Here is a 16,963-nt window from a genome sequence, read left to right as displayed (position 1 = left end):
GGAAATCATATGCAGGGTACTTTTTCAAATCAATCACAAAGACTCGCGGTGTCAAGTTTGTGGGAAAATAGGTCATCTGGCTATAGATTGTCATCACAGAATGAGTCATGCTTATTATGTGCAAGATTCCACCCGCAAAACTTGCCATGCTAGCCAATATTCATGATTCTGCAACTACTGATTTCAATCCTACTTTTTGATTCAAATGGTGGTTTTGACCAAAGATAACTATACTAGAGATCAAAATGAAGTTGGTTTTGATCAATCTAATATTGTTGGCTATGATTCAAATGTTGGAAGTTATGATCAGAATAGCCTTGAACAAGATTATGTGCAGAATGCATATGATCAGAATTATAACAGTACTGATATGTTTGGTTATGATCATTATCCTTATATAGACTCATCTTATGCTTCCTCTAGTCATCAGAATACAGGCTATCCAACTGCTAATTTTGCTTCTTCAAGCTATCAGACTTCAGCTCCAAATGCTTTCTCTAGTCATCATAATATAGGCTATCCAATTACTAATTTTGCTTTTTCAAGCTATAAGCATTCAGCTCCAAATGCTTCAACAAGTTATTCTGCATCTATGCTTCTAATGGCCAACTATGCTTCTCAGAGTTCTCCTGCTCCAAGAAGGTATGCTGATATTGGTGCTTCCCATCATATCACACCTAATCTGAATAATATTAGATCTCATGCTTCCTACAAATAAGGAAAGGATAAAGTGCTTGTTGGCAATGGTCAAGGTTTGACAATTCCAAACACTGGAAATTCTTTATTCCATCATAATAATGCCTCATCATGTTTTAATATGAAAAACATTTTGCATGTCCCTCAAATGACACACAATCTCTTGTCTATGCACAAGTTTGTCACTGATAATCACTGCTTTCGGATCACTAACTTTTAATTCTTATGGTTTCATTGTTAAGGACAATGCAACCTTAAGATTCTTTTTCATGGGAAATGTGAGAAAGGGCTCTATCCCTTCACGAAAGTCATACCTCATCTCCATCACCTTCACCATCACTCTTCTCAAAGAACAAAACTTCCTTTTCTATTTGGCATCAAAGAATATGACATCCTTCTTCTTCTACTCCGCATCACGCTCAGATAAAAAATAAGTCGGTTGTACAACATAGTACTTAATCTACTTGCTTTTTGTAATGACTGTCATTTAGCCAAAAGTCATAGACTACCATTCTCTCCTTCTGTTTCAAAGAGTTGTACTTGTCTTCAACTTGTACATCTTGATTTGTGGAGACCTTCATTAGTATATTCCACATTTGGATGTAGATATTTTGTTACTATTGTTGATGACTTCACCCGATCTTGTTGGATTTCTCCCATTTCTTTAAAATCTGATTTCTTTGCTATCTTTGTTCAATTCAAATCTTACATTGAAAATATTCTTGATTGTAAAATAAAACGTATAAGAACTGATTGTGGAGGGGAGTTTACTAGTTCCAAGTTTCAATCATTCTTATCTTTTTTTCGGCATTGGTCATCGGGTTTAGTTGTGCTCACACTCCTCAACAAAATGGCATAGTTAAGAGAATGTTGGGTGATTATACCAATACCAATCGGTTCCCCCACTACACAGATAACTTGTATGAACACACTTCAACTCCAGATAAATCTCAAATATCACAAACTACCTATACTAACATGCCCAACTCACTAAACAACTATTAACAAACGGATAATAATGTAAAGCAGTAAAAGCAAACCACAACACAAAGATTTACCGTGGTTCGGCCAATGATGCCTACTTCCACAGGAGCCAGTTTTTAATAAAGTGGGAAGGAAGATTCCAATCTCTCCTTTTCAGTCTCTCACCTTACTAGATCACTCTTATCTCTTTTTCTGAGGGTTGTATCTCGTAAAGGTTATCTCTCTTTGTTTTAGTCGGATTCCAATCCTTCCGACTTGTTTGGTTAGGTTTTCCAAAACCTTGATTTTTGGTTTTATCTCCAAAACCAAATTTCGCGGAATCTTGTAGCAAGGCCCACAAAATTATGCTCGGCTGGCGCTCCTCCTCTCGAGCGAAGTCGCTACAAGACTGAAGCCTGGCCGCTGGGCCACTCTCGCTCTGGTCGCCTCGCCAATATTCTTGGAACTTTCGAAGCTGGCGGGCGCTCGACTCGACTCGCGATGTCGAAGTTAAGCCTGTTTAAATCGGCTCGGTTTCTCTCATGTGAGGGATAACTCAACAATCTCCCTCCCGAACGGTGGAGGGGATACCTCCATGCAATTGCCAAATCATCGGGAGGAGTGTCGGCCGCCATTCCAAGAATAAGACAACAAACATCAAACTTACCTTTCGGTAAGACTTTGGTCATCATATCCGACCCGTTCTTGTCGGTATGGATCTTCTCGATACACAAATGCTTGTCTTCGAAAGTACTTCTCTAATCCGATGATAACGCATACATGTATGTGCTTGGATCTAGAATGAAAACTTCGGATTCTTGCTTTCAAGTGGATGGCGCCTCGATATCACATGTAACTACTGTTTTCGCTTTTAGCCCTAGTTCGTCGAAGAACCTCTTCATCCATAGCAACTCTTTGCAACACTTTCGATTGGGTCGCAATATACAAACCAGTAGTGGAGAGGGCAACACACTTTTGCAACTTAGATTGCCAAGAAACCGCTCCCCCCCGCAAAAGTAACCGGATAACCGGAGGTGGACTTCATCGAGTCAACATCACCGCCATATTCCGCATCGGTGTAGCCTTCAAGTAAGGGCTTACTTCCACCAAAGCACAAACATGATTTGGAAGTGCCTTTGAGATATCTCAATATCCACTTAACACCTTCCCAATGTTCTTTACCCGGATTTGATGTAAATCGCTTACAACCCCAACGGCGAAAAGCAATATCCGGTCTAGTACACACCATGGCATACATCAAAGCGCCCATCGGATGCATAGGGAATCTTTTTCCATCGACTCGCTCATGCTCACCCTTAGGACACATCTCTTTGGTCATGCGGAATTGGCCACCAAGCGGATTAACCGACCGGCCCGGCTTGATCCATGTTGAATCTCTTCAACACCTTTCAATGTAGCTTTCTTGAAAGCCACAACTTCCCACTCTTTTCATCACGGTGATCCGCGATCCCAAGTATCTGCTTTGCTTGACCCAAATCCTTCATCTCAAAGGACTTACTCAAGTCTTTTCTTCAACTTGGATATCTTGTTGATGTTTGGGCCAACTATCAACATATCATCCACATACAAAGAATAAAGCACTATGAAATCCCCATCCGAAATCTCGAACAAACGCGACAATGATCGGGCGGACTTCTTGTATCCTTGCTTCGCCATAAAGGAATCAAACTTTATGTACCATCGTCTCGGTGCTTTTTTTCAACCCATACAAGCTCTTTATCACTTGATACTAGGTGCTCCTCGCCTTTGACCTCAAACCCTCCGGGCCGGGTCCATGTAGACATCTTCTTCAAGGTCTCCATGAAGAAAAGTCGCTTTTAACATCTAGCTGCTCAACCTCTAGGTTCATACTTGCGGCCATACCCAATACCACCCGGATAGAAGTCATCTTCACTACAGGAGAGAAATCTTCACTACAGGAGAGAAAATCTCATCAAAGTCAATCCCTTTCCTTTGACCAAATCCCTTCACAACAAGGCGAGCTTTGTGCCTTAGGTGAGGATTGTTCTCCTCATGCTTGACTTTGTATATCCACTTATTCTTGAGAACTTTTCTCCCTGTGGGTTTCTCAACTAACTCATAAGTGTGATTCTTATGCAAAGAATCCATCTCGTCATGCATGGCCTTCAACCACTTTTCTTTGTCTGTACCTTCAAGTGCCTCTTGATAGTACATAGGTTCTCCACCATCCGATAGTAAGACGTGACGTATGTGGTGGATACCGGTTGAAGCTATTCTCCCTCCGTCGGACCTCTTGCCCCATCCGCATGCCTGCAGGCTTGGGAGGATGCATACTTCGCTTGCTCGGTGGTGGTTCATGCATCTCATCTGCATCTTCTATACCAATAGGTTCTATCCCATCATGAGCAATAGGATTCTCATCACGAAGCTTCAAACTCATGGTTCTCTCAGATTCTCAATGCCTTCTTCAGACGTTCCACGGTAGGGAACTTCGGTTACGAATCAACAAGATCATTCTTTGAAAAGCCTCAGAAGCTTTCACCCTCCTCAAAGTCCGCTATGGTTTGGTCTTCTAAGAACACAACATCTCGACTTCGGATTACCTTCTTGTTAATCGGATCATAGAGTTTGTAACCAAACTTTTCATCTCCATAACCCGAAAAATGCCGCTTGGCTTTGTCATCAAGCTTGGATCTCTCATCCTTCGGAATATGCACAAATGCCCGCACCCAAATACCTCAAGTATCCATAATCAACATCTCGCGCCGACCATACTCTCTGCGGATAATCACTATTCGAGGCTTTCTCGGGTGACGGGTTGATCACATGCACTACGCATCATACGCATTGCTTCTACCCAAGAGTTTCTAGGTAGCTTAGAGTGAGATAGCATGCATCTCATCCTCTACAATGGTGCGGTTCATTCTCTCGCTATTCCATTCATTTGCGGTGTCTTGGGGGGCGGTGCGCTTCATGACGAATCCCATGACTCGGCAATACTCTTCAAATGGCCCAATGTATTTCACCCCCATTATCCGGCGAATACACTTCAACAACTTCCGGTCTCTCTTTCCACCATCTTTGTGGAATTTCTCAAACACGCCAAGTACTTCATCCTTGGTCTTCGGACTATAGGCCCATATCTTTCTTTTGACATCATCATCATGAATGTCAAAGTAAGAACGGCTCCCCGGTGGGACTTCACTCTCATAGGACCACATAAGTTTGTGTGCACTAGCTCGAGGGGACGATTGTCCTTTTCGTGGAGACGGAATCTTTGGAAAGACACCCGGTGTTGCTTTCCTACCAAACGGTGAGTACACGTATTTAAATGTGTACCTTTAATGTATGCACGCGACCTTTTGCTTAGCAAGAATTTCCATCCCTTTTATGCCCATGTGACCACGGTCTCTCAGGCCTGATTCGGATGGATGAAGTTTTTTCGCACAGATTCGCTTACGCTTTTACACAAACTAGCCTCGTGTTTTGTAAAGAGAGCAAGATTTTCTTTCCCTCCGCCGCTACAATGGAACCCTGCTTTCGGTTTCCATACCCGTTACCAAACGAAGTTTACAAAGCCATCGTCATCTAATTTCGGCCGAAATTAGGCTTTAACCGTATGTCGGGGACATGTCTTACATCCTTGAAGTGTCAAGGTGTAGCCGACATTGGTTTCTATATGAACATCTCCAATGCCTATAATTTTCGAGACTCCATCGTTACCCCATCCTCACTTCACCATATTCACCACGGTGTAGGTAGTGAAGAATCCCCAGGCGATTGTGACGTGATAGGATGCTCTGTATCTATCACCCACTCGTATCGACGACATGAGGTACTAAGACAAAGACACACCACAATCGACCACAATTCCCACTCAGTCGCCGACTAGTGCGGTAGTATCTCTGCCAGTGTTTCCGTTCCTCGCACCATGTCTTCATGTACCACGGTTATTCTTCTCATCTCTTCGATTCTCAGACTCATATCCGAAGTGGCCTTTGGTGGCACAATAGTAACATTGCCCTCTACGCCTTAGGAGTTCTAGCTTCACCCCTAGATTTACTTACGTCATCACCTCTAGAGCGAGATGGTTTTTCGCCCGACCTCTCCCCGTTTCTCGTGAAAAGGACCTCGAAGTTAGAAAGAGTCGCTGCTTGCACTCCTTCTAGTCTCCTCATTCAACAAAGGCGTGGTAGCCATCTCCATGGTAACAATTCCATCCTTGGTCGCTCCATGTAGAAACCGCTAATGTCTCCCAACTTTCGGGTAGAGAGCCTAATAGAAACAAAGCCTCAACTTCGTCTCCCAAATTGATCTTCATCAAATGCATCCGATTGATGATATTACGTACTTCATTAAGATGCTTTCGGACATTGAAGAACCTTCTTGGTACTTCGTGGTTCGCAAACTTCTTAACGACTAGCACTTTGTTTCCACCCGACTTCCTCTCATAAAGGTCTTCGAAGTTTCTTCCATAGACTAAAAGGTCAGTAGTCTCTTGGGCCACATGGTGAAAGACACCGTCGTCAATCCATTTGTCGAATGTATCCAATCGCTTCGTCAAGCTTTTTCCCGCTTCAAACCTCATCCTTTTTTACGGGTTTTACTCCCTCATTCTCAATGGGAAGTGCCAAGTCCTTGCAGTATAGCAAGTCTTCCATCTTGGCTTTCCAGATGGTGTAGTTCTTCCTATTCAGACTCATCATGCGAGTGTTCACGGAATGGTCCATCTCTACAAGTTATTTTAACCTCAAATCTTCTCTCGGGAATTTCGGTCAAACACCGCCGACCAAGATTCGGATAACACCCCAGGCTATTCTAACCAAGGCTCTGATACCACTTGTTGGGTGATTATACCAATACCAATCGGTTCCCCCACTACACAGATAACTTGTATGAACACACTTCAACTCCAGATAAATCTCAAATATCACAAACTACCTATACTAACATGCCCAACTCACTAAACAACTATTAACAAATGTGATAATAATGTAAAGCGGTAAAAGCAAACCACAACACAAAGATTTACCGTGGTTCGCCAATGATGCCTACTTCCACAAGAGCCGGTTCTTAATAAAGTGGAAAGGAAGATTACAATCTCTCTTTTCGGTCTCTCACCTTACTAGATCACTTTATCTCTTTTTGTGGTTGTATCTCGTAAAAGGTTATCTCTCTTTGTTTTAGTCCGGATTCCAATCCTTTCCGACTTGTTTGGTTAGGTTTTTCCAAAACCTTGATTTTTGGTTTTATCTCCAAAACCAAATTTCATGTAATCGTAAGTAGCAAGGCCCACAAAATTAAATCGAAGGCTGGCCTCCCTCTCGAGCGAAGTCGCCAAGACTGAACTGGAAATTGGGTGGCGCTTCACTCGAGCGCTGGTCGCCAATATTCTTGGAACTCGGCGCCTCCTCTGGCTGGGCTCGACTTCAGGGCGATGTCGAGTTCGCCCGTTTCTGTCCAGCTCCAGTTTCTCTCCTCATGTGAGGGATAACTCCAACAGAGAAAACATAGACATCTTCTAGAGATGACCATAACACTTTTATCCCAATCTCATCTTCCTTGTCAATATTGGTTAGAAGTTGTTCATACTGCAGCCTTTTTAATCAATAAACTTCCATCAGCATCACTTCAAAACTCTTGTCCTTATGAAAAATTGTTTAAACAACCTCCAAACTACTCTTTCTTAAAAGTCTATGGCTGTAGTTGTTTTCCTTGGTTAAGACCTTATTCTGAAAGTAAATTAGACATTATCGAGAAGCAAACATTGTGTCTTTATAGGTTACAGTTTTAATCACAAGGGTTATAACTGTTTGGATCCTACAACCGGAAAAAATTTATATATCCGGACATGTTATCTTTAATGAATATGAATTTCCTTACAAGTCCAAAGTGTTTTCTCAAGATGCTTCTCTAGTTTCGACACTTTAACTTCATTTATCAAACTTCCCGTTCATCATTATCATGATTCTCTACATACTTCTCCTTACGCATCTGTTCTTAATGAGTCTCTTCAACATTCCACTTCTACATCTATCGATTCTATCATTCCAAATCTCTAATGCACATCAAATGCGGACTTGATCCAAAATGGCATTTCAAAACCTAAAAGCTTACACTACCACTAAACATCCTCTCCCTACTGACTCTATCGGTTTCATTAAAGAACTTGCCTAAAACCCCAACCACTTACAATGAAGCATGTAAAGATTCAAATTGAGAGCAGACCATGGCTACAGAGTATAATGCTTTACTTCATAACAAAACTTGGATTCTAGTTCCTCCCCGACAATGGAGACAAAATGTGGTTAAAAACAAGTGGGTTTTAGATTGAAGCAAAAGGCTAATGGAAGCATTGAAAAATTTAAAGCTAGACTTGTAGCTAAAGGGATTTAATCATAAGTTTGGAGTTGATTTCACTAATACATTCAAATCCAGTAGCAAAACCTTCAACCATCGAATGATTCTATCTATAGCAGTTCAAAAAGATTGGGACATTAAGCAACTTGATGTCTCAAATGCATTTCGCATGGTCATTTAAAAGAGGATATATATATATGGCTCAGCCACATGGATTTGTTGATTTGGAGAAACCTCATTATGTTTGCAAGTTGCAAAAATCAGATTGAAACAAGCACCACGTGCTTGGTATGAAGAATTGATCAAGGCATTGCTTTCTCTAGGTTTTATTCTATCCAAGGCTGATCCATCTCTTTTTATTAGAATAATGGATCATACAACTACTTATGTCCTTGTCTATGTTGATGATATATTAGTTACTGGTGATTCTAGAGGTTTCTATACTTCACTTATTCAACAGTTGAGTGCTCCTTTTGCAATAAAAGATCTTGGCTCTGTTCATTTTTTTTTCTAGGCATGGAAGTTAAAAGAAATAATCAAGGATTATTTCTATCATAGACAAGTATACTTATGATTTGCTTGACAAATCAAAGATGTTGGATGCTAAACCATGTTCAACTCCTTGCTCTACATCACTCAAACTTGATCCTCACAGTGGTGAAACTCTAACTGATCCCCAGGAATATCGATCAGTGGTTGGTGCTCTTCAAGACTTAACCTAGTCCGGACCGGACATTTCCTTTTTCAATCAATCGGCTTAAACAATTTATACATGCTCCTACTTCACTTCATATGAATGTTGTCAAAAGAGTTCTCGGATACTTAAAAGGTACACTTACCAAAGGAATTCTTTTTACTAAAGGAATATTTGATATTACCGCTTATTCCGATGTCGATTGGGGAGGTCGTCCCTTCGGATAGAAGATCAACTATAGGATTCTGCATATATTATGGCAACAATCTTATTTCTTGGTGTGCTAAGAAACAAACCATCATTGCAAGGTCCAATCTGAGAATCGAGTATAGAAGTCTTGCTTACACGACATCCCGAACTTTCCGGCTTTGTATTCTTCTTAAAGACTTGCAGATTCCAATGAAGACTCCACCTCTTCTATGGTGTGATAACATCGAGTGCCATCTCTCTTTCTAATAATCCTATTTTTCATGCTCGAACAAAACATCCGGAAGTGGATTATCATTACGTTCGCGGAACTAGTTACTAGTAAGATACTTTCGAATTCGGTATGTATGCATTCTTCGATCAAATAGCCGATGTGAGAAAATTTTCATTTTTTCTCGATCGAGGGAAGCGCTTCGAGTGAAGCGACCAGCGCTCATGCCTCCGATGTTTTAAGCGACCAGCCAAAGAAGCGCGACCTTCGCTTCCCCTTCAGTAGAGGCGCCCGCCTTCGAGCTTTTTCTCCATGGGCCCATTCAAGAATAACATTGAAATTTGGTTTTTTGGTATAAAAACAAAATCAGTCTTTTGGAAAACCTAACTTTTCCAAAACCAAGAAAGAGAGTGATTACAAGAGAACAATTCTTTGTGAGTTGAGTGTTCATTCTTTGTGAGTGAATTGAGAGAGACTTGTAATCAGTTACTCCGGACATCTAGTAAAGCTTGGAACTCGCAGTGTGGACGTAGGCAAATTGCCGAACCACGATATATCTCGTCTTGTGGTTTGTTCTTCTTTTACATTGATTGTTTTATTTCATATGCTTGTTATTTGATATTGAGAAGTGTTGGGATATTGCTTGGAGGGTGTTGAAGTCTTGTCTATTGAGAAAGATCAATCTTTGTGTAGGATTGATCCGTTTGGTGTGGTAACGTTGTTTCCGCAGATTAATTATTCACAACAATTGGTATCGAGGCGTAGGTATACGACCTAGGATTTTGAGTTTAGTACTAAAAATTTGTGTAGACAAGGTGTTCGATTAAATTCGAGGTGAAACCGTTTCTTTTGGGTTATTGTGTGTAACTTGAAAGATGGCTCCCAAGATGTCAAACACAAGGTTTGAAGTAGAGAAGTTTAATGGGAAGAATAACTTTGGGATTTGGCAAGTCCAAGTAAAGGACATCCTCATCCAACAAGGTTTGCACAAGGCTTTGAAGGGGATTAAATCTAAGGCGGAAAGTATGAGTAATGATGATTGGGAAGAGTTCGATCTTCAGGCTTGTTCATCAATCCGGTTATGTCTTGCTAATGAGGTCATGTATAGTGTGATGGGAGAAAATACCGCTGCCGGTATTTGGCTCAAACTAGAGTCTATGTATATGACCAAGAGCATGACGAACAAGATGTACCTTAAAAAGCGTCTTTATCGGTACATAATGGTCGATGGTTCAACGATGCAAGAGCACGTTAGTGAGTTCCGTCGACGTCTAGCGGATTATTTGAATGTTGGTATGAAGATGGATGATGAGGATCAAGCGGCATGTTTAATATTCTCCTTGCCAGAAAGCTATGAGCATCTAATGACTACATTCATGAACAGAGAAGTCGTCGATCTTGACGAAGTTCGAGTGCACTTCTTTCTTATAAGTTAATGAAGAAGACACGTGTAGAGAATAGCATTGATGCAAGTCGGGGCTAGTGGCAAGAGGAAATTCGATCGAACGGAATTATTCAAGTAATGATAATTCTAGGTCCAAGTCAAAGAAGCCTTTAAAACATGTACATTGCTACAATTGCAATGAAAAAGGACATTACGCAAGTAATTGTCCTCACCCGAAGAAAGAGAACAAGAGAGATGGTCAGAAGAAAGGTAAGGTAAAATTTGAGGCAAATTATGCTTCAGCTCGAAGAGGATGAGTTCGAGTCTTTGTGTGTCCACACAAGACTATATAACGGAGGTGGATTCTTGATTCCGGATGTTCCTATCATATGTGCCCCGAATAGAAAGTGGTTTACTTCTTATGAGAGCATTGATGGTGGTTCCGTTTTAATGGGTAATGGCGTTGCTTGTAAAGGCGGTAGGAATCGGAACTATACTGGGTCAAGATGTATGATGGTGTAGTGAGGACTCTAACCGATGTGAGACATGTTCCCCGAGCTAAAGAAAAGTCTTATTTCTCTTGGTACCTTGGATTCCAAAGGCCATAAGTTTTGTGGGCGAAGGTGGAGTCCTAAATATTGTTAATGGCTCTTTAGTTGTTATGAAGGGTCAAAAATATGGAACCTTGTATACTCACGATTGGTAGTACGGTGATAAGCGATGTAGCGTGGGTGCATGTAGTAATGATTCCGAGTGCACTAAGATGTGGCATACGCGTTTAGGGCATATGAAAGTGAAAAGCGGTTTTGTCCGAGTTGTCTGGCGAGGGTTCTTGAAGAACTTGAAGAAGCCAAGTATGGGGTTCCGTGAGCATTGCGTCTATGGGAAGCGATCTGAGAGTCAAGTTCAAGTCAAGCAAGCACACGACAGCGAGGCATCCTTGATTATGTGCATCTGAATGTTTGGGGACCCTCCGGTGGCTTCCAAGGAGGTAACCGCTATTATGTCTCATTCATTGATGATCATACTTCGTATGTGTGGGTGTATATGATGAAATCGAAAGATGAAGTGTTTAAGACATTTAAGAAGTGGAAGGCAAGGGTTGAGAATCGCACGGATAGGAAGGTAAAGACATTACTGGCCCGACAATGGTAATCTGAGTATACCTATGGACCTTTCCAAGAGTTCTCTTGCGCTACAGGAATTGCCGCATTAATCGGATATAAAAGCACGCCACGAGAATGGAATGGCAGAGAGGATGAATAGAACTTTGCTTGAAAGAGCAAGATGTTTATTGTCTAATGCCGGTCCCCAGGCAAAGAGTATTGGGCGGAATCACGGTGTCCATGGCGTGTTACCTGCATTAATAGGTCACCCGATTACCAGCTATAGATTGCGGGGACACCTTATGAGGTGTGGTCGTAACCCGGTGATTATAGTATTTTTGCGAAAGTGTTTGGATCGACTGACTTACTACCATGTGAGGGACAACAAGCTAGATCCTAGAGCTAAGAAGGCCATATTCTTTAGTTTAAAATGGGGTAAAGCGGATACTGATTGTGGTGTCTAGAAGACCACAAGTTCCCGGGTCGCCAGAGATGTTACCTTTGATGAGACTTAGGTGTTATCTTTGATGAAGTTCTGGGAAGTACCGGGCGTAATGGTGAGTCCATATGGGTTCGCCACCGAGCTTGAGTTGTTATGACGCGCCAGATGACCGGATCATGATGAGGTACCAAATCATGGAACCACAAAGCCGGGGAAGAAGAGCATGAGCATCCGCAACTTGTAGTGGCTGACCCTAGGCCACAGAGACAAGTTAAAGAAGTGCACAAGTATGGGCATGAGAAGCCGGTGAAACACTATGGTCAGGTGGATTTAGTGGCATATGCACTGAATATCGAAGATGATGAGCCAGATAGCTTCAAGGAAGCTGTTAGAGATGCTCATTACAGAGATTGGTTGGTAGCTATGCAAGCAGAGATGGAATCGCTTTGATAAAAAATCACACATGGGACCTAGTCTTATTGCCAAAGCGGCAAAAGGACTATCGGCAAACAAATGGGTGTTCGAAGAAAGAGGTCCTTCCCCGAGTCCGACAAAGATCGGGTACAAGGCAAAGAGTGGTAGCAAAGGGTTTTTCACGTAAGGAAGGCGCCGATTACAATGAGGTATTTTCCCGGTGGTCAAACATACGTCCATTCGGTGTGTTGTTGAGTTTAGTTGCTCACTTCAACTTGGAGTTAGAGCAACTTGATGTGAAAAACTTTCTTTGCATGGGGACTTGGAAGAAGAGATCTATATGAGACAACCTGAAGGGTTTGTCGTTCTTGAAAAGAAGATCATGTATGCAAATTGAATCGGTCACCTTTGTATGGGTTAAAGCAACGCCTGCAATGGTACAAGCGCTTTGACTTTGACACATTCATGATGCAACATGAGTACAACCGGGCAAGTAAGTATGATCGCCGCGTGTCTACTTTAGAAGGCTTCGTGGTAATGACTTCATCTATCTCCTGCTTTATGTGGATGACATGCTTATTGCTTCCAAAAGCATGGTGGAGATAGACAAGTTGAAATCTCAACTTAGCTCTGAGTTTGAGATGAAAGACTTAGGTGGAGCCAAGAAGATACTGGGCATGGAGATTGACAGAGATAGGAAGAAGCGACGGATAGTTGTATCTCAGAAGAAATACCTTCATAAAGTAATTTCATGTTTTGGTATGGAGAGTACAAAGTCGGTTTCTACACCTTTAGCTGGGCATTTTAGGCTTTCAGCTAAGTTCTCTCCTAGTTCGGTGGAGGAACAAAAGCATATGGCTAATGTTCCTTATGCAAGTGCCGTGGGTAGTTTGATGTATGCTATATGGTGCGCACCGCCCGGACATTTCCATGCGATTAGTGTTGTAAAAAGGTGTATATGGCAAAACCTAGGAAGCAAAGATTGGGAGGCAGTGAAATGGGTACTAAGGTACTTTGAAGCGGTACCTTGGATGTGGGATTAGCTTATGGTGGAGGCACTTGTTATGTCGGTGGGTTTGTGGATTCCGATTATGCGGTGATCTAGATAGACGACGATCGACACCGGTTATGTGTTTATGATGCATGGTGCACCGGTTAGTTGGAGGTCTATGCTACAAGCTTTCTGATTTGCTCTATCTACTACCGAGGTGAGTATATGGCAGTGGTAGAAGAGGCAAATAAAAAGAGGCACTATGGCTTCGAGGTCTTCTAGGTGATTTGGGTATCGAAAGCGTAATGTTCTTTGCGGTATTGTGATAGTCGAGTGTCTATTCATTTGGCGAAGAACCAAGTTCATCATGGTCGGACCAAGCATATTGATGTCCGTTATCACTTTATACGGGATGTCGTCGTTGAGGATGGTGATGTTGCACTTGAGAAAGTAGACACCCATGACAATCCTGGCCGATATCTTGTGAAAGTTGTCACCGGAGTTAAGTTCCAACATCGCTTTTTGGACTTGCTCCAAATCCTACATGTTTGAAAGAGCCCTGTGTGGGCATATAGCCGCCAGGGGGTTTATTTGCGCGAAGTCTCTTCCTTCTTTGGAGGTGTTCCTACCGGATGTGATCTTCTTTGGATGTGTTCGGCTTGGTTTTATGTGTTAAAACCTCACCGAGGTGGAGAATGTAGAGAAAATTTCTTTTTTTTCGATCGAGCCCCGCTTTCGAGTGAGTGAAGCGACCAGCGCCATGCCTCCAATGTTTTAAGCGACCAGCCAAAGAAAGCGACCGCTTCGCCACCCTTCAGTAGAAGTACCCGCCGTGCTTTTTCTCCGTGGGCTTCGCTACAGTAACCGCGAAATTTGGTTTTTTGGTATAAAAACAAAATCAGTCTTTTGGAAAACCTAACTTTTCCAAAACCAAGAAAGAGAGTGATTACAAGAGAACAATTCTTTGTGAGTTGAGTGTTTATTCTTTGTGAGTGAATTGAGAGAGACTTGTAATCGTTACTCGGACATCTAGTAAAGCTTGGAACTCGCGGTGTGGGCGTAAGCAAATTGCCGAACCACGATATATATCTCGCCTTGTGGTTTGTTCTTCTTTTACATTGATTGTTTTATTTCATATGCTTGTTATTTGATATTGAGAAGTGTTGGGATATTGCTTGGAGGGTGTTGAAGTCTTGTCTATTGAGAAAGATCAATCTTTGTGTAGGATTGATCCATTTGGTGTGGATAACGTTGTTTCCGCAGTTAATTATTCACAACATGATGTCTTCACAAAAGGGCTTGCTACTCATTGATTTCAGGAGTTCATATACAAGCTCAAAGTGAGAGATTCTCCCTTCAGCTTGAGGGAGGGTAATAGAGAAGATCACAATATGAAGATTCTAGAAGACTCCACATCAAAGATGATTAGTTAGAAGTTTGTTTGTTTGTTATTTTTCAGAATCGATTGTTCCACGTCAGCATTGTTAGTTATAACAAATTTCAATTTAGTATAAATACAAGTTGTAATCAGGAAACAAAGTTAAGTCATTGTAATATAATTTTTCATTCTTTTTCAATTGTTCTTCAGACAATTGGTGTTGCTAATGGATCGAGGAGTTGTGCATCTCACATGGCAACAATAACTAAAGACACTACCAGTAATTTTAGTATGCGTTTGTGAATTAATAAATATACTTGGGTACCCTCATCTCACCTTGCAAGCTAGTTTTCGGGGTGAATTCTACCCAGTGTTCATGATTTCGAACGGAATCTAAGAATTCCGCCCAAATGTTTTGATTTTTTAAAAAACAAAATGGTTTCTAAATATCAATGTAGGGTCGAAATAATTATATTTTGAAATCTTGTCGGAATATACTAGATTTCGCCCATAATTCCAATTTTTGGAAAAAATAATGAAATTTCGACAAATTTGAAATATTCAACTCTAGTTCTACCATTGTGTTTATTCAGAATGTAGTATATTTTTTTGGGTGAACCTACACCATCTTAATCGATATCCAACAAGTATTATTCACCTTGAGAAAAAAATATATTTCATGAGATTCATTTCTTAGAGTAGGTTTACTCACTATCGGTTGGTAGTGTTGTTGACTATTTAGCTAGTTTGGTCACGAACTCATGGGATCAAGTCGTGGTTTTGGGCTTCTTGGGTTGTGTTGTGGTTTTGGGCTTCCACTTTTAATGAGAAAAAAGAGAGTGAAAATTAAGTTTTTCTGGTCGAGCACTCAACTGTTGCAGCCGTTAGCTCAAAATGGCGATGTTAAGAAGGGTTTCTTCTTCTGCTACTCTCTCTCCTATCTTGCATTCTCTTTCCTTCTTTCGTTTCAAAACAACCATTTCTGCCGATAAAGGCCATCTTCATTTTGACTTATTAGACAAATTGGTTAGAGATCGTTGTAAATCTGGAACACTTGAGCTTGACGAGGCATTGGGTTTCTTTAATGAGTTGATTCGGTATCGACCCTTGCCTTCCATTCACCCTTTCAATCAACTGGTAGGAGCCCTTGTCAAGACCAAACACTTTTCTATTGTTTTATCCATGTACAATGCAATGGGTTCCGCTGGAGTCCAACCGAGTATTGTGACGCTTAACACTTTGATTAATTGCTACTCTTGTATTGGTCGGGTGGATTTTGGGTTTGCTGTGTTGGGGAATATTCTTAAACGAGGGTTTCAACCGAATGCTTTTACTTTGAATTCTCTTCTCAAGGGTTTGTTTCTAGAGGGCAAATCAGCACCAGCTTTGGAATTGTTTGACAAAATAGCCCGAGATGAAGTCACTTATGGGGTTGTCATCAATTGGTTCTGCAAATCATTAAATTCAGAAACTGCCCTTCAACTGATGAGCTCAATGGAAAAGGAAAAACTTAAGCCTCATGTCCACATATACAATATGATCATTGACTGTCTTTGCAAGCAATATCGGGTGAATGACGCCGTCAATCTCTTTAAGGATATGATTGCTCGAGGAGTTGTCCCAGATGCCATTACTTTCACCACTTTGATTCATGGACTATGCAGCATTCGTCAATTAGAAGGAGCCGTAAGTTTGTTTGAAGATATGTTGAAAAGAAGCATCTCACCAGATGTAGTAACATTCACCATTCTCGTTGATGCCCTTGGTAAAGAGGGTAGGACCAGTGAAGCACTTCAAGTGTTTGAACTGATGCTTCAAAGAGGTATAATGCCTAATGTCGTCACATATACATCTTTGATTTATGGCCTATGCATCTCCAGTAATTGGAACAAGGCAACTGAATTGTTGCATGATATGATCAGTCGAGGAGTCTGGCCAGATGTGACAACATACAGATTTTTGGTCGATCACGTATTGCAAAGAAGGGGAGCTTAGTGAAGCACATCACCTATTAGAGGAGATGATTCAAAGAAATGTGGGCCCTAACACTATCACATATCAACTCTTTGATGGATGGGTGTTGTTTGCGTGGTCGAATGGAAGAGGCTGGAAATGTTTTTGATTTAATGGTGGAT

General features: G+C 41.4%; 2 protein-coding genes across 2 annotated transcripts in view; one reads left to right on the top strand and one right to left on the bottom strand.

Moving 5' to 3' along the window:
• The window catches only part of LOC147495804 (bifunctional fucokinase/GDP-fucose pyrophosphorylase-like), a 46,057-nt gene that overhangs the window by 2,745 nt on the left and 26,349 nt on the right, over positions 1–16,963 (bottom strand). The window lies entirely within an intron of this gene.
• LOC147495807 (uncharacterized) lies at positions 15,654–16,878 on the top strand. The gene has a single exon (XM_086564521.1). The coding sequence runs from the start codon at positions 15,723–15,725 to the stop codon at positions 16,821–16,823; it is 1,101 nt and encodes a 366-aa protein (XP_086420647.1). The 5' UTR covers positions 15,654–15,722; the 3' UTR covers positions 16,824–16,878.

The sequence above is a fragment of the Coptis chinensis genome, chromosome 6 (assembly GCF_015680905.1).
Source record: "Coptis chinensis isolate HL-2020 chromosome 6, ASM1568090v1, whole genome shotgun sequence".
Lineage (NCBI taxonomy): Eukaryota > Viridiplantae > Streptophyta > Magnoliopsida > Ranunculales > Ranunculaceae > Coptis > Coptis chinensis.
The sequence above is the reverse complement of the archived record's forward strand: the minus strand, read 5'-3'. Positions and strand labels throughout refer to the sequence as shown.

What these genes read in the sequence shown, in the direction of transcription:
- LOC147495807 (XM_086564521.1), top strand. Translation starts at nt 15,723, where the DNA reads ATGGCGATGTTAAGAAGGGTTTCTTCTTCTGCTACTCTCTCTCCTATC.